The sequence below is a fragment of the Pavona decussata genome, unplaced genomic scaffold, assembly GCF_977016875.1.
Source record: "Pavona decussata unplaced genomic scaffold, jaPavDecu1.1 SCAFFOLD_11, whole genome shotgun sequence".
Taxonomy (NCBI): Eukaryota; Metazoa; Cnidaria; class Anthozoa; order Scleractinia; family Agariciidae; genus Pavona; species Pavona decussata.
The window spans coordinates 3990865-4015343 of NW_028145434.1; the positions used below are offsets into that span (position 1 = coordinate 3990865).

At 38.9% G+C, this 24479-nt stretch overlaps 2 protein-coding genes, 1 long non-coding RNA gene and 3 other non-coding genes across 13 annotated transcripts; 4 read left to right on the forward strand and 2 right to left on the reverse strand.

Annotated features, from left to right (window-relative positions):
- Positions 1-891: 891 nt before the first annotated feature.
- On the reverse strand, positions 892-5667 carry LOC146488291 (endoplasmic reticulum chaperone BiP-like). Its single transcript, XM_085122665.1, has 5 exons — positions 5434-5667; positions 4775-5111; positions 3791-4088; positions 2808-3043; positions 892-2294 (listed from the first exon to the last, which is right to left on the reverse strand). The coding sequence occupies exons 1-5, from the start codon at positions 5577-5579 to the stop codon at positions 1296-1298; spliced, it is 2016 nt and encodes a 671-aa protein (XP_084978791.1). The 5' UTR covers positions 5580-5667; the 3' UTR covers positions 892-1295.
- A 148-nt stretch (positions 5668-5815) lies between these two features.
- LOC146488292 (uncharacterized) lies at positions 5816-16606 on the forward strand. 6 transcript variants are annotated; one of them, XR_014867123.1, is made up of 9 exons: positions 5816-6333; positions 7456-7486; positions 7745-7818; positions 8303-8393; positions 9256-9313; positions 9526-9562; positions 10588-10639; positions 11062-11154; positions 16376-16606. It is a non-coding gene; the product is annotated as an uncharacterized LOC146488292 (long non-coding RNA). The 6 variants fall into 6 exon arrangements; XR_014867120.1 differs by having other exon boundaries at positions 8306-8393; XR_014867117.1 differs by having other exon boundaries at positions 8357-8393.
- LOC146488293 (small nucleolar RNA SNORD24) lies at positions 8102-8180 on the forward strand. Its single transcript, XR_014867394.1, has one exon. It is a non-coding gene; the product is annotated as a small nucleolar RNA SNORD24 (small nucleolar RNA).
- LOC146488294 (small nucleolar RNA snR60/Z15/Z230/Z193/J17) lies at positions 9373-9451 on the forward strand. Its single transcript, XR_014867398.1, has one exon. It is a non-coding gene; the product is annotated as a small nucleolar RNA snR60/Z15/Z230/Z193/J17 (small nucleolar RNA).
- On the forward strand, positions 10787-10858 carry LOC146488295 (small nucleolar RNA SNORD24). Its single transcript, XR_014867397.1, has one exon. It is a non-coding gene; the product is annotated as a small nucleolar RNA SNORD24 (small nucleolar RNA).
- A 146-nt stretch (positions 16607-16752) lies between the features above and the next one.
- On the reverse strand, positions 16753-20436 carry LOC146488296 (uncharacterized). Of its 3 annotated transcripts, XM_085122674.1 has the most exons (5): positions 20305-20436; positions 19973-20143; positions 18013-18847; positions 17572-17634; positions 16753-17298 (listed from the first exon to the last, which is right to left on the reverse strand). In XM_085122674.1, exons 3-5 carry the CDS (start codon positions 18845-18847, stop codon positions 16949-16951), a joined length of 1248 nt encoding a protein of 415 aa, XP_084978800.1. In that variant the 5' UTR covers positions 19973-20143; positions 20305-20436; the 3' UTR covers positions 16753-16948. The 3 variants fall into 3 exon arrangements, with proteins under 3 accessions (XP_084978800.1, XP_084978804.1, XP_084978795.1); XM_085122678.1 differs by lacking the exon at positions 19973-20143 and having other exon boundaries at positions 20305-20429; XM_085122669.1 differs by lacking the exons at positions 19973-20143; positions 20305-20436 and having other exon boundaries at positions 18013-19420.
- Between the last annotated feature and the right edge of the window lie 4043 nt (positions 20437-24479).

Sequence of the window (24479 nt, forward strand, 5' to 3'; positions counted from 1 at the left end):
TTGGCGCTGTGTCTGTATTTACTATTTACTGTGAGACACCCGGAAAACCGATTTTACCAAATGGTTCCCGCAACTTGTTTTATTAGTGATTCATAAAATGCATTAGTAAACTCACACTCACAAAACAAACTTTAACGCTTTGACATCTCAAAGGAAATACCTAATCTTTAACGTACTTTTTTATTTTTACGTTCGACTGCGGTAAAGGCGCAACAACTGTTCTTTGGGTTGTCACGCAATATTTCGAGAGAAGCGTTGCGTGACGGAAGTAAATGTGTAATAAGTAATTACTCCGGGTAATGATAACAGATGTAAAACAACACTATGGACCAATTTACAGTTATTCTTTCAAAAATGATAAACCAATCAGAACTCAAAACAAATACAGGTAACTGGCACCAAGCATGGGATAATGCATATGAGTAAGTTACGATATCATTGGTATTGGTTTTGCTTCCCATCGGCTGAAAAGGTGGCTCTAGTAATTTGTTAACCAATCACAGAGCATTGAGCGGTTTTCAATCCAGTGCTGAAAGCAATTTTGCTTCTGCTTTGGTTTTGCTTAACTAGACTCTGATTGGTTGCCAAAGTGCATGCCATTTCCTCAACCTATCAACAGCAAGACCAAAACCATTTGTGCTTTGCACGCATTTTCCCGCGCTTGACGCAAGTTACATGTATTTGCTTCGAGTTCTGATTGATTGATTTTGCTGTTTTCATCTGTTGTGACTGGCCAGAGAAATTACTTTGGTTTTGGTTTTACAACACTCAGTTGAAAACCGCTCTAGTTAAGAAAAACCAAAACAACACAAGAGGTAATAGCCTGCAAATTTGCCCAGTGCAAAGTGACATGTCCTGACAGTTCACACAACAAAGAATTAAGGCATCAGATAAGTATTTAATTTTTTTTAATGAAAAAATTTTCTAGCTCTCTTGTAATCCAAAAAGAGAGGACAGAGGATAGATAAATAACAGGAATGCTTTTACTTAGAAATTCATCAAGAACTCTAGAACAAGAAAGGCTTTACAATTTAACAACTGTGAAAAAAGGCTACGGCCATGAAGCAATAGACTGTACATACTATTAATATTACTGCATACTGTCCACTGTTGTCATGTTTTTTTGTCCAATCAGAAAAACAACAACTTTCCCTCGACATAGCAATTAACAAGAAGATAGCCACTGAGCAATGTTTGTCAATTTGACAAAGTGTTTGATTTTTTGAAGAATAACTGCATCGTGGCGATGTTGGGTGCGCAAATTGTCCTGCGTTCCTATTCTACAATAATTCGTCTTAAAGCTCATCTTTGTCATGGTCCTCTTCATCAGGTTTCTCTTCCTCAGGTGGAGGGCTACCCCCTTCTTGCCCACCTCCCTGTCCTTGGTACAACTTACTAACAATAGGCTGAACAACATCTTCAAGTTCTTTCTTCTGTTTCTTGAACTCCTCCACTTCTGCTTCCTGGTTCTTGTCAAGCCAGGAGATCTTCTCTTCGACAGCTTTGCTGACTGTTTCTTTGTCATCTTCAGACAGTTTTCCACCGAGCTTTTCTTTGTCACCAATCTGGTTCTTCAGGGAATAGGCATAGCTTTCAAGTTCGTTTCGTGCTTCCACACGTTCCTTCACCTTCTTGTCATCATCAGCAAACTTCTCAGCATCATTGACCATGCGTTCAATGTCTTCTGGGGACAGCCTGTTCTGGTCATTGGTGATGGTAATCTTCTCCTTGTTTCCGGTTCCCTTGTCCTCAGCAGACACTCTCAAGATGCCGTTGACATCGATTTCAAATGTGACCTCGATCTGAGGCACGCCACGTGGTGCAGGTGGGATTCCAGTCAGATCAAACTTTCCAAGAAGATGGTTGTTCTTGGTCATGGGTCGCTCACCTTCAAACACTTGGATTGTAACAGTGTTCTGGTTATCGGCTGCAGTGGAGAAAATCTGGGCCTTCTTGGTTGGGATGACAGAGTTTCTGCTGATCAGCTTAGTCATGACTCCTCCTACAGTCTCAATACCCAGAGTGAGTGGATTAACATCAAGAAGCACAACCTCTCCAGTATCTTCTTCACCACCCAACACTCCAGCCTGGACAGCGGCTCCATAGGCAACAGCTTCATCAGGGTTGATTCCACGGCTTGGTTCTTTACCTCCAAATTCTTCCTTGACAAGCTGCTGGACCTTGGGGATACGAGTAGAGCCACCAACAAGGACAATCTCATGGATTTCACTTTTCTTTAGACCAGAATCCTCAATAACCTGCCTAACTGGGGTCATTGTAGAGCGGAAAAGTTTCTGAAAAGCAGCAGTAAACATTCAAATTAGTAATAAAACACCAACTCTGATAACTAAGAAAAGGGAGTATGGACTATTCTAAAGGACAGCAAAATGCTTAAGTCAATCCCTCCAACCCCACCCCTCCCTAACACCTTCACAATAAAAAAAATACACGCGATAGGACAGACAATTTCTTTTTTACAAGTTTGCTTGTTGGCATGTAGAAATCAATATCTATGTATTCATATACACAATAACAAGTTATATAATTAAGGCCTGAAATTCTCTTAGAAGGTTTGGAATAAACACCACGTGTATCCTTGAAAATGGCTGTCACTAATTTTTTTGGGGTATAACACCATAATTTCTGAGAGGTGGGTCAACGGGTATTGGAGTAAACTAAAATCCTACTCTCTAATATGCCAGTTTGCAGCTTTCAAAAACCAGTGGTTAGCACCATCCTGTATGAGCAGCGAGAGCTGTCTAATTTTCAGTGTAATTTCATTCGTTCATTTATGGGAAGACACTTACCAGGTTCAGTTCTTCAAAGCGGGCTCGGGTCAGTGTCTCAGAGAAATCTTCTCCATCGAAGAAAGATTCAATCTCTATCCTGGCCTGGTGCTGACTACTTAGGGCTCGCTTGGCTTTCTCAACTTCACGTCGCAGTTTCTGCACAGCTCTGTTGTCTTTACGCACATCCTTGCCCTTCTTCTTCTTGTACAGCTTGATGAAATGTTCCATGACCTTCTGATCGAAATCTTCACCACCTTAAATGTAAGTAAGACAGCACGGTCAGTTGGTTCAATGGTCACATCTCTGACAAGAGAGTTAATTTAATGAGTTGATTTTGTTTCCAAATGTCTTTAACATTTCAAACTTGCAAATAAAGGTATGTAATTCTGCGCAATTGTTTGGTAAGGTCTTGAAACACGGACCCATACTATAATAGGAACCTTGGGCTGGCCAAGCCACCAGTCATTTTATTGTAGACACTGAGCTGTGAATAACACAGAGTCTGTTTAGCTAGATATAATAGAATATTGATAGAATAAATTTGAAATTTGTATGTGTATTTGCCTCGTGAATAAAGCTGAGATTTGCTAATTTGCTTTTGGGCCTCAGTTGCAACAAATTTAGTCCAAAATATTCTTTTAACAGCTCACGTTATTTTTTCAAGATGCCTTTGGCTTTATTTCTTGACAGACCCATTCCACAATGTTTACTTCCTACTTGCTCACTATGTCCGCCATCCCTAGTGTGACGTTGAAGAAATGGTGACTGTGTGACAAAGGTGGGAGGAGCTATCCCTTTTATAGTGCGGGTCCTTGTTTAAGCATCCCTTAAAGACAATTACTTAGGTATGATGTCAAGATAAAATCATTCGTCTGTCATTGACACTACTGATTCGTACCACTTGGTCTTCTTGATGAAGTATTGGCATTTAAAGGATTCATTAGAAATTGGTCAGTCTTGGGAATCAAAGAGTTAACAACAGTAAGTCAAATGAAACTTACCAAGATGAGTGTCACCGTTTGTTGCTACCACTTCAAAGACACCATTATCAATCGTCAGCAGAGAGACATCAAATGTTCCTCCACCAAGATCAAACACCAAGATGTTTTTCTCTCCTTCTTTCTTGTCCAGTCCATAAGCAATAGCAGCAGCAGTGGGCTCATTGATGATTCGCATCACATTGAGACCAGCAATGGTTCCGGCATCCTTTGTAGCCTGACGCTGAGCATCGTTGAAGTAAGCAGGTACTGTAACAACAGCGTGTGTAACCTTCTTGCCAAGGTAAGCTTCAGCAATTTCCTATAGGGGAAACAGAAAATATAATTTTTATCACTTGAAAGAGAAGACCCCATCTGATTGTCTGTGTGTTTGTATAATTAAATTACACTACCTGCAAATATCATGATGTAACCCTTACTGTCACAGAAGTCAAGAGTACATTCATTTTTCAATTCCGTATAAAAACTGCCAACCAACCCCATTCCCCTCACTTTTTAAAAAAGATTAAAAGTTTCCTAAGCTTTTTGTTATTTGGTAAAATCTATGGAGGAAATAAAATGCCCAAGTAATTATGACCTACAAGCCTACCTAATAACAGACAAAGGTAAATGCAACCTTGTCTCACAAGATTTTGCAGTTATAATCAACTGGAAAAACTGTATCAATTTGATGTAGCCAAAATTGATTGTCCAATCAATCAAGAGCAACCAGTCTTAAGATCTAAACATCATTTTGCATTTCAATTCCACAGCACTTCCCAAGGCAGGTTAGCTTTGATAAAATCTCATGAATTAATTAAATTAGTGATTTAAAAAACTGTTAAATTTTTGTTTACAGAACATTCAAGAGAACCTGCTCTGATTCTTAAGCAATTGACATAGCGCCGGCAAGCCAATTGAACGTTTCACAGCTAGCTAACAGAGACCTCTACAAACTTCATCTATTAAAAAAAAACGAGATATTTTTTGGTTGATTTTCAAGCTTACCTTCATTTTAGTCAAAACCATAGCACTGATTTCTTCAGCTGCAAAAGTTTTCTTTTCGCCTTGGACGTTGACTTGAACATGGGGCTTCTTATTCTTTTCTATCACTTTGAAAGGGAAGTACGATAAGTCGTGTTGAACCGATTTATCGTCCCATGTTCTCCCAATCAACCGCTTGGCGTCAAAAATTGTATTTTCTGGATTGGTAGTGAGCTGATTTTTGGCTCCATCACCGATGAGTCGTTCTCCTTCTGGGGTGAAAGCCACGTATGATGGAGTGATACGGTTTCCTTGGTCGTTTGCGATGATTTCTACCCTTCCGTTCTTAAATACACCAACACTGTAAGTAAGAAAAATATATATATTTAGGATGTTAGAAAGAGGATCGGGTGGATCGACGCATTTGTTGTTGAACGATGACGCAATAAAATTTAAAGTCCTACTAACTAAAGACAAGAAATTTTTGAAATGAACAAGGATCCAAGAGTTGCCAAGAGGTTAGTTGATTACACATCAACCAAAGATTGAAAAGAAAAAAAATCCAATTGTTTTGAACAAAATAACCACCCAACCATTTTCAATGCTTGAAGCTGATGAGTAAAAGCAAAGGAAAGCAGTGATTAGGGAAGCAAGCGAAGGTACCGGTTCGATTGTGTACTCACCAAGAATACGTTGTTCCAAGATCGATACCGATTACTGTTCCTACATCTTTTTTGTCTGCTTTGTCGTCTTTTTTCTTCTCTTCACCGCTAACTAGGACTAAACTGGCTAAAGCCAGGGCACAAATTGTGCAAATTGTCTTCATCATGAAAATTTTGGCTATATTTTTTTCTAAAAAACGAATGACACTTTCAACTCGCAAGATGACTACAGAAACTTCGTGACAAGAAATACACTAGCCGGTTGATATTTCGCTCTCCTCCACGCGTGTAGCTCGCTGATTGGTCAATCGCCTTTCCGCTGGCCGATTCTCATTGGTCCACGCCGCAAGATTTCGTCATTTGCACTCGGCTAAAGTCGGATGTCGTGTCACTTGCAGAGATCGCCAGCGTTTTGCAAGTTTCACTTCCGGTTTCTAAAATATTTTGGAAAATACATTTTAGAGGAACTTAAGTCCTCGTTATAAATAAAAGAAACGACTATTCTGTTATTAATAAATTCATCTGTGTGTTTTATGATCTTAGCAGAATATTTGCGTCTCCTTGGCCCGGTGGCCGTGTAACTTTCTTATTTTTGCGGAAATCGCTATTTCCGAACTTTCGGCCAAGTTCGGCAGAAGTCGGAAACCTCGTTTACAAGTTCTATAAACTCACACGAGATCGAGGTAGCACGAGGTTTAGATTGAAGATGTGTAGATGTTGAGTATGTGGAAGTGAGGAGTGTATTGCTTCTTCTTTCAAGATTATCCAAAGGACGTAGGAGGGTGTTTATCGAAAGACGTGAATTACATTTGGTGTCGTGCTTTCTGCACAGCAACTGGACCCAATGAATCCTTCTCCGATGCCACAATGCGCCATGGTACCGACACGCCGAACGGGCTTAGTTCCAAAATGGCGCCTTCGGTAAGCTTCGGTAAGCTGTTGGTAATTTTCAAGCGTACTTAGTCTTGATCTACAATAAATCTTCCCAAATTTGTTTCGTTTTCGAAACAAAAAGATTAATTGCCAGTTCTTGATTCAAAATTGGTTTTAAATCCTTTCCAAACACACTAAACTCTGTATTACACGTGAGCACGTGGTTCGAATGGAGCGTGGTATAAAAAGCATGAAGGTCTCTTTTGTTGATTTTGTTTATTGCGTCACAGCTTCTATGAGCAACATTTTTTTTATAACAAAACCGTCAGAAGAGTTTGAGTTTCATGCCTCCAGTGCTCTGCAACTGCAAAGCATTGATTGAGAAATACTTTTCCGCCTGATAGGAAGGGTTGAAATCACTTTCAATTGCTCATAGTTAAACAATGGTGGGATGATGATTTGCTAGAGTGCTACACGAGTAGAACGGTAGGCAAGGAATGCCATCATCCAGCAAGCTGGCATTTGTGGGGAGAGGGGAGAAGTCCAATACAACTGTTCCCTGCTAGCAGAGGTCTCTGAGGGGGAGAAGGGAGAGAGACTTCTGCTGGCCCCTGACGCATTCTCTCATGTAGCCGCCGACCAGATTTTTGGTTGTGTTTCCGTTAATGCAATGCACATGCTCTGTTCAGATTGTACACTGGGAATTTTTTGAGTCCACAGTTGTTATGGCTTCCTCTAGTTTACAAGTTCTGCACTTCAATTATTACGCATTTGCCATCTTCAAAATCCTTACTTCTACCTCGCGAAAGCATTTCTTTTAGAGCCGTGAAGATTCCTTTTTAAAGTTATTGGTGCTCTCCAATATATAAACCGCAAACTTTAGCTTTCCAATCTCCTGTATTTAGTGATCGCCAGGTGTTCTGGCTTTATGAGCATTACTTGCACGCCACCTCTACCATACAGTTTGGAGCCGATTTTTTGATTGTGTATCAATGATGAACAGTTTAAATTGGGAATCTCTCTGAGTTCATCAGTGACGAGAACCTAAACTGTTTGTAACTGAAGGTGCACACTGAATTGCTCCGATAGTTGTGTTTTTGGTATTTTGTTTCTTGTCTACTGAACCCCAATGTCTCGCTCATTACTTACAATGGTTTTTTTGTGCCACAGGTCTAAAGATTTAATCCATTTGGAGTTATAGGTAGGTTTTAATACAGCTACTTGTAACCTTCAGTTACTACTCTGTTGTCAAGTTGTTTTAGATTCTTTTGTGTATTTCACATTGTTCCCATCAATGCACTTGATGACACTTTCCATTACACAGAAAGCTGAATTTACAGCTTTATGAGGTGTGATCGATAGGCCTGATGCATGGTAGACAGGGAGTGCATTATTAATTAAATAAAATAACAGAAGAAATGTTTATTTTCTACTGTTCTTTCCATACAATACCTTGTAGATCCAAGGAAAGTCTTATGATTCAAGAGAAGCTTAGAACAATAATGCACTTCAAGAGGTCAGCAAGAATTTGTGGTGAGTATGAACTCAAGTTTGTTTTGTAGAGTTTTAAAGAGGGAAGACAGTCAAGATGTCGAAAAGTGATATGGTTGAACTGCAGTAACATGGACTCTAAAGAAACAGAATTAAGTGTCTCAAGTATAGAACAGTTTATGAAGTGAATGAATTGAGCTTGACTCACTATTCAGCTGAACTTTACATATATTTAACAGGAACTTTAAATCAAAATGTACTGCATTCAACTTGGAAGTGTGAACACAAGCACAACGTTTCTTTTTTTATGTTTTACACAATAAAGTGCCAGTGATGATTCTCAATATTTGCTAGTTGATCATCTTGAAATGATGACAACTGCAACCACCAAGATCGCTGAGGCACCTTTTTAGTTGTTACTTTACTGTTCACATCCATCAGTGACTATACTTGATGCCAACAACTAAAGGAACTCTTGTTGGATGGAATAATAACTGATTGTTTCAAGGCCTTTGATTTCTTTCAGCAGGGAGTGGTGAGGCACTTAGCTAATTATCTTACTTTGGCTTGATGATTTTAGCAGATACCCATGACCAAAAAGGAGTTAGCAAGTCTAGGTATGTCGCCTGTTGTGTATTTTTCATTCAGAAAGGGTAAAGCTCTTTTATCGTGCCTTCTTTCAAGATGCCCTTACATTGGAACATGCACTTCTAAGGCATGGATATATACATCTTATTTGATGGTTTAGCACATAATATGCACAGGTATTTTTAGAGATGCGGAATAATTTTTTGAGCCCCAAAGGGGCAAGGAAAAATATGAGCAATGAGCAAAATGTCTCTTAGAATAAGAGATTTATTATTCCACAACAAAAAGATTTTTGTTAGTTTGGTTTCTCTTTTCTGGTAAGAGTCTTGAAATACACCCAGTATTATCTGTCCATCCAGCTGTCTATCAGTATATGGCGGGTGCGAATGACGTAAACGACACTGAAAGCCAGTGAAATGTTGTTGCCCGTTTTCGCTCTGTTGTAAACCAGTCAAATTGGGACCCTAAGGTGTATTATGGTCTTGTATTTTGTGCAGTCTCTTGACCTTATTTGGTGAATTGACATAATAGTGGAATAATAAAAGGAAGTAATCTCTCTTCCTGTTAAGTGATCAAAAGAATATTTTTTGGATGATGCTCAACTTAGTGAAATGTTGCAACAAAAAGAAAAAAGTAACCAACAAGTCCATTACAAAATTGCTGTCATGGGCCGGGACGATTCATGTTTTAAACTCCTTGGTGGAAGTGGCATGTGATGACTGCATAGTCCAACTGAGCATTGTTGCAGTGAAGTTGACATTAGCTCTATCTGACACCACTAAACTTGAAAGGCAAAATGGTGTTTTAGTCAGCAAATTAATTTGTTGCCGCATTATTAAAACTTGTGTGATGCTCACAAGTAAAATGTAAGTTACTTTCTTGTTGTTTCAGAAAACCATAGACAGTAAGGTGTCTTTTGCTGGCTGCTGGCCCTGATGTAGCAATTAAGGTAACATGACATTTACTACTGTAATTTTTACTATATACAAGCCATTGTGATGATGTTAGATTGTGGTTGTGATGATTTCATAGTTCATCCGACTGGCAGTGATGATCAATTTCTTTCGCTCCTATCTGACACCACATCTAGCACCTGGCTTGGTTTCTTAAAGTGTCGTTTAGTTCTTTCACTACTTACAGGCTGCTTTTGTATTCTTTCAGGTGTTCTATTGATAAAGTTGTGTTAGCCGGCAGAAAGGTAATGCAATTACAATGCAAATCAAAAGTTGCTTCTGGTTGTGTAAAGGCCGATTTAGATGGTACAACATTTGCTTGCAATTTCTAGAGCGCACTGCTCCCGTCATGCAAAAAGTCGCACACAACTCTCGTCATTCAACATTGCTTATGTACCTGCGATTGTCGTAGGATTTTAAAACATGGTTTAAAATCCTACAACAACATTTTTTGTGAAGTACATGACAGTTGTAAGTGAGTTGAAGGTTTGATTTACACAAAACAATTCATGTCGTAGGCCTGTCGTAAGCTTGTTGCATGCAACAAAGTTGTACTGTGTAAATCGCCCTTAATATGCGTTGTCTTTTTTTTCAGTTGTATTAATAATAGTTTTTGTTGGTGGCACTGGGCACAAATGTGTAGCTGGGTACCTCTCCTCTTTATATACTTTTGAACATTTTTCTTCCAAACCACACTCAAGATTCTATTCCTCGTCTTTCATCAGCTGGCATATTTGAGTCATGTAGTAATGTTTTGAGCAGGCGCTTGTAATAATTGTCCAGGTGTCTAAAGCCCCATTCTCAGCAACAGAGCATGTTCAATTAAACCAGGTTTAACAAAATGAAAATCGGTAACAGAAAGCTGACCCATTGGCTTTGACATAGGATTCAAGTAAACTTTAACTTATGCTTTCATTTGTGCTAAATCTGTAGTCGGCAAAAATCCGAAAGCAGCTTTTATGAAGGAAACAATTTTAAACTGTGTTTAACTAAACAGCTTTTAAACATGTTTAAGCCTTGGTGTGCATGGGGCATAACTCTATAAAGTCTGACTGCATTTAACTTGCAAAGAAGTGCAAATGATGACCCCCAGAATAGGGACATAATAAAGTCATTATTGACTTGATTAGAAAACCTGGGTTTTGTCTGATGCACTTGGGTATTTCAAAACTAAACTCAAAATTCTGGGAAAAGCATTCATAAAACTTCATATTAACAGAAAACATGACAAACACTGAATTCCATTTTTTTCTTATTTTGCAACACATAGGAATTTGACTATTGATCTTCAAAGAAAGAGTCATCATCCTGGTGAACTTGTGGTAGGTGTTAGTCTCTGTAACGTTCCGTTAGAAGTCCCTTCATCCTTCCAATTCATGTGAAATGTGCTTTCACCAGCTGGAATTTCTTACATGCACAATACACAACTGTCAATTTAGTACTTGCTTCTATTAATGTCTCAATCATGTGGCCAATGATGTCAATTATATTTGCTACTCTTGAGCCTAATGATGATAACTATCACCATCTTGTCTGAGGCCACGTGTTGGAAAAAAATCCCAAAGAAAATGTCTGGATTTGTGACTAAGGTTCTGTAGAAGCTGGTTCCAAAAGCCAGCCATATGCATAAAAGTCCCCCCTGTCACTTTTGAGGCTGGGTAGGTGGTCGTCTTCACTGCAGCTGCCTATGACAGCTACAGACTGACACTAATTTATTCCATGGCTTTTTTTAATTGCATTGCAGGTTCTGACATGACTAGATGTGTAGTCACTGTTTTGCGGTGTACAAGGCCTTGAACATGTGTGTATCATTAGAATAATAATTATTCTTAACCAGGTACATGTAATAGAATACTTTTTGTTTTAACCCATTAAGCACCAGCCGTTTCCAGAGGTTTTCCAAAAGTCAGCAAAATTGGCAAAGTGGTTATTTCCTACCCCATGTGCAGTAAAAAAACATAACTTACAGGGCAAAAAAAACAACACCCCTTTGGTCTAAGATAGTTAAAATTACTAATTATGGAATAAAATACCCTAGTTGCCAATTAAAAATTTTCCAAAAAACAAACTTGAGGGTAAAAATTTCCGAAATTTCGATGTAATTTAATCCGCGCGTCACGTGGGTGAAATTTGATCAGTCTCGAGAGCATGTGTTTGTTTACGCAAGATTACACAGTTGTCACGTTTGCTCAATAAAAATAGAAAGAAAAACACACAGAAAGCTTTTTTAAATTAAAAATTTATTCAGAAAAGTCTTTGTTTACGCCTTAGAAAGAAACGCGTATAATTATAAATGCGAGACGAGCGACGCGCAAGCGATTTGAAGGAAGAACAAGTCCAATTCGAAGCGAATTTATCGACCCGTGCGGGGCACGTTTTTCAAATATTTCGCAAAAACTGTTCAGAGTACAAAGAATCGATCAATTAGAATAGTATTTCAGTACAAATTCACAATCAAACCTGTAATTTTTTGGCTGTTGAATGTCCAGAAGTGCTCTAAAATTTCGCGGAAAGTCCGTGGCTTGAATAATGATTTGAGCTGTCCGCTCGCTCGTCGCCTGGATAAAACAACAATTCGTACTCGAAGCGCAATTTCTTCGCCGTTATTTCTCGGATTTTCGCTGTCGAAACTGTTGAGTATTCCTTAGCAGTTCTTCTTTCGATTTACCATTTCGAAAAGGTGTGTTTTCTTTCGGAAAAAGCTAAAAATGGGCGACTAAAAATTTAGCTGCGCGGCCCACTAGGCAACAAAAATTGAAATCGGACACCAATTCCTAAAGGCAAAAAACTTTTTTGTCTGGGCCCCCCTAAGACCTAAAAATATATGCGCAGTAAGTGGATTCTGATTGGTCAGTCCTTTCTGAAGACAATGAGAACAATAGGGGACAAAAAATTCCCTTCTAGGGGAGGTAGGCTCAAATCGTGGAGTGCGCGCAAATGCGCCCAAAATCGCGGCCGGTTTTGGCCGGCACGGTGCGTAATGGGTTAAACTCAAATAGGTGATTAACAGAATAAGGCCTTTTTATAATGTTCCAGGCATTTCTAACAAGTTTGGAAACTTGTGTATAATTACTGAACCTGTGTGATACCTCTACCAGCAGTGACTTGACATCCTTGCCTTTTAGTTGAAGTTATAGCGATTGCTAGACACAAAATACGAAACTGCCAAACTTTATTGACATTACCTCTATAGGGCTTTTAAAAAACAAGTCACAAAAGAGATGGAAACTACAAAAGGATTTCAGCCATACATCTATAGAGCACTTGGCAAATAGGACTTGTGAGCTCCGCCCCCTGTCCCCCAACCTTACTAATATTATATAGCAGGGTCCGAAATTAACTTTTTTAGGCAGGCGCCAAGTGGCGACTGAAATTTTTTTTTCAGTCGCCATATGGAAAAATGTGGTCGCCAAAAAGCAGAAAAAAGAAGTGTCAATAAAATTTTTCCCTTGCAGCGAAACACAAACCAAACGTATTGGTTGCCAGATGGAAAATTCTGGTCGCCAATTTTTCTTTTAAGAATCAGAACGAAGAGAACGCATTTGCGTTTGGGGCCCCAATGGCGATTTATACACCTACCACTGAAAAACCACGACGAATGAATCGAATGCCGGCTACATACGCAGTTTTATTAGACTGCTAAATGTTTTAAGTCAACTTTATACCTTCTCTTGTCTCTACCTTTTGGAGAAGAAATGTACCCGATTGAAAAACTGCCGGTTGGTTCTTTGCTGAATGTTCAAAACCTTACACGATCTTTCCTTTCGCGTTCTGTCAAGACGATCAACGGATCGCCATTTTGTTCGCACCAGGCCACAACCGTGCAGCATTTCTCGTTCAAAAAACATGGCAGCGAAGCTTCGCACTGCTCGAACTGTGAAGCGTTGTGATAGATTTATAATAACGGGAAAATCGGTTTTATACTTCAAAAGCAGTGGAAAGGTAAAAAGTAAGTGACCAATTGGACTTCATTAGACTTTCGCAAAGCCTTTGATACTTTAGAATGGTCACTGATACAACATGCTCTCAGGATTTATAACTTTGGGAAAAACTTAAGGAAGTGGGTAGAGGTCTTCTACAAAGACATTGAAAGCGCAATCCTAAACAATGGTTTCGCTACTAACTGGATTAAACCCTCCGTGGGTGTGAGGCAAGGCTGCCCTTTATCTCCTTTTCTCTTTATTCTGACGGCAGAACTAATGTCCAACAAAATTAGACAGTCTGACAATGTGAAAGGCATCAACCTTTGTAATCACGAAGTTAAATTGAGCCAGTTTGCAGACGACACTAATCTTTTCTGTGCAGACGTGGGTTCGGTTGAGGAGGCATTGATTATTTTAGGAGAATTTGGGAAAATATCTGGCTTACGTTTAAACATTGAAAAAACAAAGGCTATGTGGTTAGGCAAGTGGGCTAATAATCGTAATAAACCATTAAGTCTTAAGTGGGTTCATTGCCCGACCAGATTCCTTGGAATATATTTATCGTATGATTCTAAAGGTAATGATGAACTAAATTTTAAAATTAAAATCCAAAAACTCCAAACGAATCTTGATATTTGGAGATCCAGAGACTTATCACTGTTTGGAAGGGTTCTAATAATTAAAGCACTAGGGATCTCGTCTCTTGTTTACTCTATATCCAATATAGACGTTCCAAACGATGTCATAGATAATGTTAAAAGACGCCTTTTCTGGTTCTTATGGAAAAATAAGCGTGACAAAATTAGAAGAGCTGGACTTTACCAGGAATATGTCAAAGGTGGACTACGTATGGTTGATGTTGAGACAATGATAAAATCGTTACGTTTAGCTTGGATTCCTAGGCTTTTAAACTGTCAAAATCAGAATTGGAAGACGTTACCAGACTATTGTTTTAGAAAGAGAGGAGGTCTGAGATTCCTTCTTAACTGCAATTACAATGTCAAGTATTTACTCGATCTACCAAGGTTCTACAGAGAAATGCTCGAGTTTTTTAGGGAGCTAAGAACTCTTTATTCTACCAGGGACTTTCATGATACAATTTTGTTCAACAACAAGGATATCCTAATTGGTGGTGAACCCTTTTTTATTAAAGAGTGGTTCTTGAAAGGAGTACGAGAAATCAAAGACCTACTGAGAAGTGATGGTAGTTTCTTATCTTTCAATGACTTTCGAAGGAAATATGGCTTAACTAACACTAACTTTCTCCAATTCTATCAGGTCGTTAATGCTATACCAAAACACCTGGTCTCAAAATCAATATCAATGCAATATTCCGCCTTGGCTCATATCAACGATGTAACTTCTTTTCATCTTGGAAATGAGGTACGAATCAACCTTATGGAAGCGAAGGCGAAAGATTTCTATTGGCTCATAATTAATAAAACGTATAACGACAAGCATTCTGGTCCCCAACGTTGGGACACTACTCTCAATTTAGATGAAGAAAAATGGAGTGACATTTTCAGTTCCGTTCGGGATATCAGCAAGGAAAATAAAATGAAAGAATTTCACTTCAAGTTTATACACAGAATTATCGTTACGAAGAAAGAACTTCACAAATTCGGAATTAAAATAGATAATGAATGTATTTACTGCGGGGATCAAGACTCTATTGACCATACTTTCCTTGAATGCCACTTCACTCAGCGCTTCACTAGAACTTGTTTGTCTTGGTTTAATGATAACAATAACACAAACTTTACTCCAAACAAAGAAGAACTCTTATTTGGAATCTTTAATAACTCCATGCCATTATTAAAGAAATTTAATTACACACTCTTATTCATCAAGCGACATATATACACCAGGAAACTTAACGAAGAAGCATTGCTTCTCTCCGACTTTATAAAAAAAATTAAATTTAAATACCGCGTTGAAAAATTTCAAAGTTAATTTTTGCTGTCGAAAAACAATATGCTCCTTCTTTTACCTACATTAGCTTCAGCTAATTTCTTAAGTAATAGCTGCCGCGCTAATGCAACGGCTTATGCAGTTTTGATTTTGTGTGTACGTGTGTTTAGTATCTGCGTTTAAAATAAACTTCTGTCATATAGAATAGTATAGCCTGCGAGCAAGCCCCCCACCCCCAAGCTAGAGAGCTTGCTCGCAGGCTAAGAATTGTAATACGGTAATATATTATCACAACTTTGTAATAATAGTAGCATTGTAGTTGTTGTATTATTATTTTTTTTTCTTTTCTTTAACTATTTGAAAAGTGTAATAAGTATTTATGTAGTGAAATAAAGTTCTTCTTCATTAAAAAAAAAAAAAAAAAAAAAAAAAAAGTGACCAATTGGCGGGCGGCTTTGAATTTTATTTTTATCGATTTGGCTGAAAATCAAAGTTATTGTTTGTATAATGATTGTGGCATGAAATAGTTAATCGCCTGCTGGCGACTAGTTGTGAAATTCTGGTCGCCAGTGCAAAATTTTTAGTCGCATTGGCGACCAGGAAAGCGCAATTTCGGACCCTGTATAGTATGTTATAAATAATTATATTATTATATTAGTATCATAGTATTATATTAGTAGATTAGTTGTCTCCAATTTTTGGGTTAATTATTATTATTAGGTGGTCCTTTGAGTATATTAGATATATATTTAACAATTGCTATTATTCTGCCATTGTGAAATTGTACAGAATATTGCCTGATACTTAGCGACGAGGCCACAGGCCAAGTTGGCTAAAATCTGGGGATATTCCACAAGATTGAGGAGGATAATTATTGTTATATTATTCAACACATGTATAACAAAGCACAGTTTTGTTGCAGAAAAACTAGAGGCAGTCTCTATTTTGCCATTTTTGACTATGGACGACAAATGTTCAGTGTACAATTACCAAACCTGGGCAGTGTCACAATGTGTTAAATAATAAGACACATTAACAAAATAATTATTTTTATTGTTATTTTGAAAGCCTGTGATGTACATTATCAGTCATAATCCACTGAGTGCAGTATGAAGACAATTTAACTTCTGAGGCTTTCATTGTAGCCATAGCAACCATGCAATCTTTTTTGAAACTTTGAATTATTATATACCCATTGACTTTTTGCTTCTTTTCTCTTTCAAGTGACTTGCTGAGTGAACATCAACAGACGGCATTGTGTTACAAAGCAAAAATATATATTAAAACTAGAAGTTTGAAAGCAATACATTGGCTTGGCTCCTTTGTTTTTCTGGGTGTCCTGTATCCTCTCCTTTCTCTACAACACAGTTTTGATACTGATGATTTTAGAGAATGTTGTTCCGTGTAACAAGTATTGAAACCATTCAGTAATTAAATAAATGTGAAACAAATTAATGCTCTCAGCATTGGACCTTCCCTAAAATTGCCCTGTCCCCAGAATACCTGTTTTAGTTGTCTACTGCCATCTGATGTAGGAAGGTTGCTAGGCCATTTAGGTATCACACCCAGTTCCTCGTTTGAAAAAAAAATGCGTTGGAAATATGTTTGGTTTTGTCAACGGAGTTGACAAGGTAATTTGTCCACTGTAAAGAGATTTGAGTTCTGACATTTCGAGCATTAGCCCTATGCTCTGATGAAGGACAAACACTCCAAACGTCAGCACTGTAACCTCTTTACAGTTGCCAAATTAACTTAGCAACTCTGTCTCACTCGTTTCCCTAAAATTGACAATATAATTTATACCCACGAGTCTGCAGACTCGACAGATGAAGTACTGCCAGTTTGGATGGTTGCTAACCCCACGTAAAAAGAGCAAATCTCGTCAACGATATCTTTTCGTTCTAATTCTAGAAGGACCGTGACAAGTCTTTGCAGCTTAGTAGAATATTTTGCATGCAATACATCTATTAAGCTTTTCATTGGACTTCCTTCCTTCCTCTCGTACTCTAACTCCAGTATTTCCAGGTCTTCATCAGGAATATTGAACTTGCGTCCCACATTATACCAGTTGCTTACATTTCTAGATCTGCAGTCCAATCTTTTGATTGCTTTTTCTACTTCATCAGGCAAGTTCTTCAGGTCTTGTTCTGTAGATCAAGAGCACATACAGGAATGAGGTTGAAATTTTTTCTTCGATCGAGTAGAACACGTTCTTGTAGTAATCACCAAATATTGACTTTTTTGTGGCATTATTAGTACCATCAGTTGTTTATAGGCCTTGAAATGTTATAAAATTGGTGACACGTGATAATCAAGACATCTTTTGCAAGGATTTGAATACTACAGGACACGTCTAGTGTTAAACGTGTCCTTCAAGAACTCAAAATTGCTGAACATATTTTGACATTAGTATCACATACCTTGAGGAATAAAAGTGAGCTTGGCAGTATTCTTGTGAGGGGATGGGTTCCGTTGACGACACCCTGTGATTCAAATCGAAAGGGATTTTGTAAGCGAGTATACAATGAATGGCAACAAGGCATACGAATCTTATCCAGGGGATGGGGGGCGGGGGTGCATCCCATTTTGTCTGACTGCACTAAAGATTAATTTTGATGAGTTACACTGTTGATATATAGGCTACAAAAAATATTAATGGCCGGTTTAAAGGCTTAAAATGTCATATTGGGAAAAAAACTGAGAGATTATGGAGTCAAAGGAACCCAGAGTAATAATGGGAAGGGGGGGGGGGGGTATTCTTCACCAAAATAATTGCCCCTCATCTTCCTAAGCTCTCAACCCTTCCCTCTGTATAGTCCCTTTTCACAAATGCTTACAATAAACCGAAAATTGATAATTACTTTTTTTTTCATTCTTCTTTCTCCTGGTGAAGTACGCAATGAGCCCAATAATGAAAATCGCAAGTCCAACAACGAGAGTTATCACGCCAGCTTCGTTTGTTGATGGTAGTGTGGATGGATCAATTCTCACTGGTAGATTTGCGTCTTTTGTGAGGATACCAAGGTTCTTGCTGGTTGTCATTAGCTGAGACCCGCCGTTGCTGGAATGCTCTGAAGTTATGGTTGAGGGTTCCTTGGTTGTTGTCAAAGTCATGTTAAATGGTGGTGTTTTGGCTGGTGACTTAATGGGTGTGGCCTTCTCGTTTAATTTCTTGCAATTCTCATTTTCAAAACTCCACTCGCACCTCATGTGGCTTGGCATGTTTTGAGCTTTGCATTTTTCTACCCTGTCACGTTCAGGAACATAGTCACAGCAAAAGTAGCACATTTTGCAGTCATCTGTAAATTCATCAAAGAAATATCCCTTGGGGCAAGAAGTGCCATATACGCGGTTTTGAAATGGAGTGCATACTTGCAGCACATTCTTCAATCCGCAGTCATTACATGCCCTACAGGTTGACGAATCATTACTGGTGGAATATGTCCTACTCGCTTCACACGGTACGCAGTCTGTAGAGGTACCATTTGGCACCTTGGAACCGCACTGTTTGGGAAGCCCTTGGCCAGGTGGACATTTCGGACATGGTCTACACGTTTCCAGCCCATCTGGACGGCTGGGGTGGGTTATGGTAAATTCTGTTGGCATCGAACACCTGGCATCTCTATTATCTATGACTTTTGCCCAGGAAGACAAAACCGTAATAATTACCCAGACAGAAACCCGTATTACTTCCATCTGGAAAAAAGTCATAAATAAGCTGATTAGAAAGAATATCTGTTTGTGCTAAATATAATTATTTTGCAGCAGCAGCTTTGCTTAGATATTTCGAGAGTACTGTGGAGTATCTTCAATACAATCTGAGAGTAAGGAGGAGACATCTAAAGGTCTGAAATTATGCATTCTGGGAATGGCTGGAATGGTACCAGGGAGGCTTATAAATAGGGGGAACATAAATGGTAGAGATGGCGCAGTGGTGAGAGCACTCGCCCCCCACCAATGTGGCCCGGGTTCGATTCCCGGACTCGGCGTCATATGTGGATTGAGTTTGTTGTTGGTTCTCGTCCTTTCTCCGAGAGGATTTTCCCTGGGTACTCCGGTTTCCCCTGTCCTCAAAAACCAACACTTCTTAGTTCCAATTCGATCCGGAATCTGAGGGCCACAGGTTTGTCAGTCGTAACAGACTGTACCCCCGTTTAACAAAGTTTATTTATTTTTTAATTTATAGCTTTTTTGTTGATGCGGTTGAATTGAAAGTTTCAGTGAAGGAAAAGAGCCTCACAGTAGTACTAGTGAGTTTCTAAATGGATTCGTAAGTAAAAAACAGCTATTAGTTTGGTCTTAACGAAAACAATAATTGTTCAATAAGAACAACAAATCTGAAATGTTTCCTTTTTAGTTTAATTTGTGTTTAATACAATAGCGATATTTGCCAAAAATGCCACTTGAGAACTGTCTTAGCCTTAAAATTCGTTCGCTCTATTGCAGCAAATCTACCTCAATCGATTGATATTTGTATTATTTATTCTGGTAAATCAGCCTCAATAAGTACTGTACTTTAAAGTTAAGGAGCCCCTAATCCTGCGGAGAAGAGGTATCTCATTGTGCAGCCTGTTCAATTATTGGATTCCCTCTCCCGACCCCTCATAGATACAAAAAAAAATCAAGGGCTCCAAAACCCTTCCCCCTCCCCCTCCCTCTCCCCCTCCCCCCTCCCCTCCCACGTTTCCCTATTAAACGACCACTTGAAGAAAAACAAAAACTATGTAATTATTTCGATTCTCGAAGCCCTAAGTAGTGACCTTAATTATACATTAGTGTTCAACTATAACTAACACATTCTGCATCCTTCTCTCCTCTTACCTCAAGTAAGATTGCCTCGTGATCTGTTTCCTTTTGCTTGTTATTAACCGGGAGTTTGGCTTTTCACTCGCGGGATCGACAAAGAACAGACCAAACTTGCAAAATTGCTCCAGTCAAACTGTAGAGAGCGGCCGGAATTTATGAAATGACTGTTACGGCATGTTTTCATTCCTGTAATTAGACGGAAACATTGGAATTTAGCATTTGCAGGCACATTCGCTACGGCTTCTTGTAGTAACTCGGCACGCTTTCACTTCATTTCGCGATCAAGCCTGGCGGCAACAGGCTATCAGAACTTTCAAAACTTTGCAGACTATCTAATTAATGCTTACCTCAACGCAATTTATAGGCAGACGACCACCAATCAGTGTAGTATAATGTTGCAGTTCTTAAAAATATTTTACCGCTAAACACACTCTTCGTCCTCTTCCTTTCAACGGCAGAGTAAAAGAACTATGAATAAGGTTTCAACGCGTGCGTTTACTTAAAGTGTTAATTAGGTCACAACTAAATATAGTTAAACTTCGATCGATCCGTCGACCAGCTGTGACGTAACATATCGTTCGTCGTTCCTTTTTTAAAATTTAATTGGCTATACAGTGTAAACAATGAGTTTGCCACTTCACGTTTCCGATCATTTGCGTTTTTTGTTTTGTTTTATTCATTGTGTCGTTGGCGGATAATTGCATGCGTGGGCATTCAGAAAAGTTACGAATGCATATAATTTATCTTGTTATGAGTTGAACACAGCTGTGAATATAGAGTGAACACATGCACTTGGTATTATGAAGTGGAGAGTAACAGTAAACCTATGGTGTACAGTCATTCTGAAGGACACTGAAAGCATACTGATGTTAGACCATGTTAGTCAGGATTAAATTAATTTATTGTAATCCAGCGTGACCAGAACTAAAAAATCTGCTTCATAAGCACATAATATTAGAGATACAGAACTAGTTCAGAAATTCATGCTGCAACCTCTTCGATGGTTGAAATAGACATCTGAGTCAAAAGCAATCACGTTATATTCATATTGAATACGGAGCCTATGATATTGCTTTTTATGCAATCAGCCGGCAAGGATCGCTTGTCCCATGCAGGACACAAAATATGCTTACCGAAGCACGTTTCTATTCTTTCCTGTGACCCAGCCATGCAACAAAGGAAATGGCCGTTTTTATACTAGAGGACGCATTATCCGTCTGGACGAACTTGGGCAAACATCTGTTGTTCGTCTGGTTTTTCGTCTCTAGTAGAAAGACGGGCACAGGACGCATTATCCGTCTGGACGGATTATCTTCCGTTGTTCGTCTTGAACGACGTACAACGGAAAATAGTTTGTCCAGACGGATAATGCGTCCTCTAGTATAAAAACGGCCAATTTTACATTGTCACTTATCATCTGTAACCGAAATGATATCGTAACCCCAGGGTTTGTATGCGTTTGTATGCCGTTTAATTATTCACAAACTGTTTCTCGGTCAATGTGCTTATTGTTTTGTTTTTTTGCCGTTGTACTGTCATTACTCTTGCTTCAGACACAATTTAAAGATCTTTCAGTCGCTCCCAACGAGAAAATTAAAACAAAATACTTTTAAAGATGCTTTGTCCTGTGTTCCCAGATCTTTAGGTGTCCGTATTTATTTGTGTAAGCTACATGTAATACAGAATGATCTGTTCGGAAGCTTTATGCACCGCGATAAATTCATGATCAACATTCATCAATACCCCCCTCCCGAGAAAGACGAGAAACCCCAGGGCATTTGAACTTTTGAAAATTGGCCTGTTCGAATTCCCGCCCCGCAGGACCAGAAGCCCTACCCTAGCGCCGAATTTCACGATCAAATGCCCCTATCTCAGAAAAAAAGGATCCATTTTTTTTGGTACATGAAATTTGAAAATTAGTTCATTCACATACAATCAAATTTTCTATACATACTTTCGAAAATATTGCAAAGCTCGATGTGTATTCTGCCAGACAACAAGGTGTCGACTCTTCAGGTTCCAATTCCCCACCTCACATTATAGGTAAACTTCGAATCCCCCATCCTCTGGAAGACCTTTTGCGTCAAATGCCCTACTACCCGGGCACGGAAAATGGGCAAATGCCGGCGGTATGCCCGGGGAGGGAAGGGGGGGGGGGGGGGCAGTGTTGAAACGGGTTCAAATCGATCGGCGCATTAACTGAAAATTAAAGAACACGGAACTTTCCTCCCAATTTACAAGCTGTTGTTGGCTAAAAAATTCTAGCTGACCCTTTTTCATATTTTAAACGATATTTGCCCCCTTCGAAAACGAAAGGAAAAGGTATTCAAGTGTAACGAAATTTTGAGCTAAAATTGATGCGATTAGGGCCATCCGACCAGATGTCCACCGCCATGAACCGTTTGGTGTCCCTGATGGGGCTAAATATAGTTAAAGGTCTCCGTACAGCTGTGACGCAATCAACGACATGTTCAGATTCGTCGTTCCTTAATTTAATTGGCCACACAGTGTAAACAATGTGTTTGCCGTTTTACGTTCCGATAATTTGCGTTTTTAATTTATTCTGTCGTTGGCGGGTAATTTGCATGCGTGGGCCTTAAAAGTTACGAATGTGTTATAATTTATCTTGTTATGAGTTGAAAACAGCTGTGAATATCGAGTGAATATTGATGAAGTGGAAAGAAACAGTAAATCTGTGGTGTACAGTCATTCTGAAGGATACTGAAGGCATACTGATGTTAGTCAGGATTAAATTAATTTATTGTAATCCAGTCGGCAAGTAAGCGTAACCAGTACCAAAAAATCTGCTTCATAAGCACATAACATTAGAAATACTGAGCAAGTTCAGAAATTGATTTCTTTTCTATCGCACTGAATGTAGTTTGCTGCAACCTCTTCGATGGTTGAAATGGATATCAGAGTTAAAAGCAATCACGTTATATTCATATTGAATACGGAGCCTATGATATGGCTTGTTATGCAATCAGCCGGCAAGGATCGCTTGTCCCATGCAGGACACAAAATATGCTTACCGAAGCACATTTCTATTCTTTCCTGGCACCCAGCCGTGCTGAACAAAGAAAATCTTGCATTATCATCATATGTGAGCGAAATAATATCGTAGCCTCAGGGTTTGTTTGCGTTTGTATACGTTTAATTATTCACAAACTGTTTCTCGGTCAATGTGCTTATTGTTTTGTTTTTTGCCGTTGTACTGTCCTAACTCTTGCTTCAGACACAATTAAAAGATCTTTCAGTCGCTCCCAACGAGAAAATTAAAACAAAATACTTTTAAAGATGTTCCCAGATCTTTAGGTGTCCTTTTAAAGACTTATTTGTGTAAGCTACATGTAATACAGAATGATCTGTTCGGAAGCTTTATGCACCGCGATAAATTCATGATCAACATTCATCAATACCCCCCTCCCGAGAAAGACGAGAAACCCCAGGGCATTTGAACTTTTGAAAATTGGCCTGTTCGAATTCCCGCCCCGCAGGACCAGAACGCCGTTCAAAAGCCCTACCCTAGCGCCGAACTTTCCTCCCAATTTACAAGCTGTTGCTGGTTTAAAAAAAAGTGCTAGCTGACCCTTTATCACATTTTAAACGATATCCCCCCCCCCCCCCCTCGAAAACGAAAGGAATAGGTATTCAAGTGTAACGAAATTTTGAGCTGATATTTTGACAAATTTGTATTCAAATTTTTGATGCCATTACTGAGGGCCATCCGACCAGATGACCACCCGTTTAGTGCCCCTGATGGAGAGCACTATAAAGATTTATGACCTCGGAGAAATCGTCGATAAAGGCTTCCAAATGTATTGGTTCAGCTGTTTTCACGGTTTCTCGTGAAAACTAAGCCGCTGATTATTATAGGTCTATGCAGCTAATGGAGGGGAAAATGGCTTATGGTATTTCGCTAAGCGAAACGAAACGAAACAGATCGTCTACGCAGTGAAAAAATGTTTTCACATAGTTGTATCATTTAGGGATAAAAATTTCCAGCTCTTGATTTTCTTGTCACGCTAGCAAGGCTTGTCATGCAAAATACCAGTGGCGGCGGGATTGGAAATTAACGAAAACCGAGGTACCACGCGTTTTATTTTATTTTATTCATTTAATTTTTTTTTACCGAAGGCTTGTTTCCCAAAGATATCTTGTTCGATAAAGTAAATACAGGCGTATCACGTAAAAAAATTATCCTTTACTTCAAGATATTCTAGTCACGCCGCGATAGAAGCCTTGTTTCGCGGGTGTCAGTAAAACGCGGGGTCGGGGTCGGGGTCGGGGTCATTTTTTTAAAATTTTTTTTCTTTTTCTTTCTTTTTTTTTTCTTTTTTTTTTCAACATCACAGGTCATTTGCTAGTCAAATAAGGATTAAAGCCAATATAAAAAAGTTAAGTCTCTAAAGCTTACTAGCTTAGGATAGGTAATCGGTGACAACACTCAATGCAGTTCCGTATTCTGGCGGACATTGGTTCCGTGAATTGACTACCTTTTATTCTTCTAAGAAACGAAATG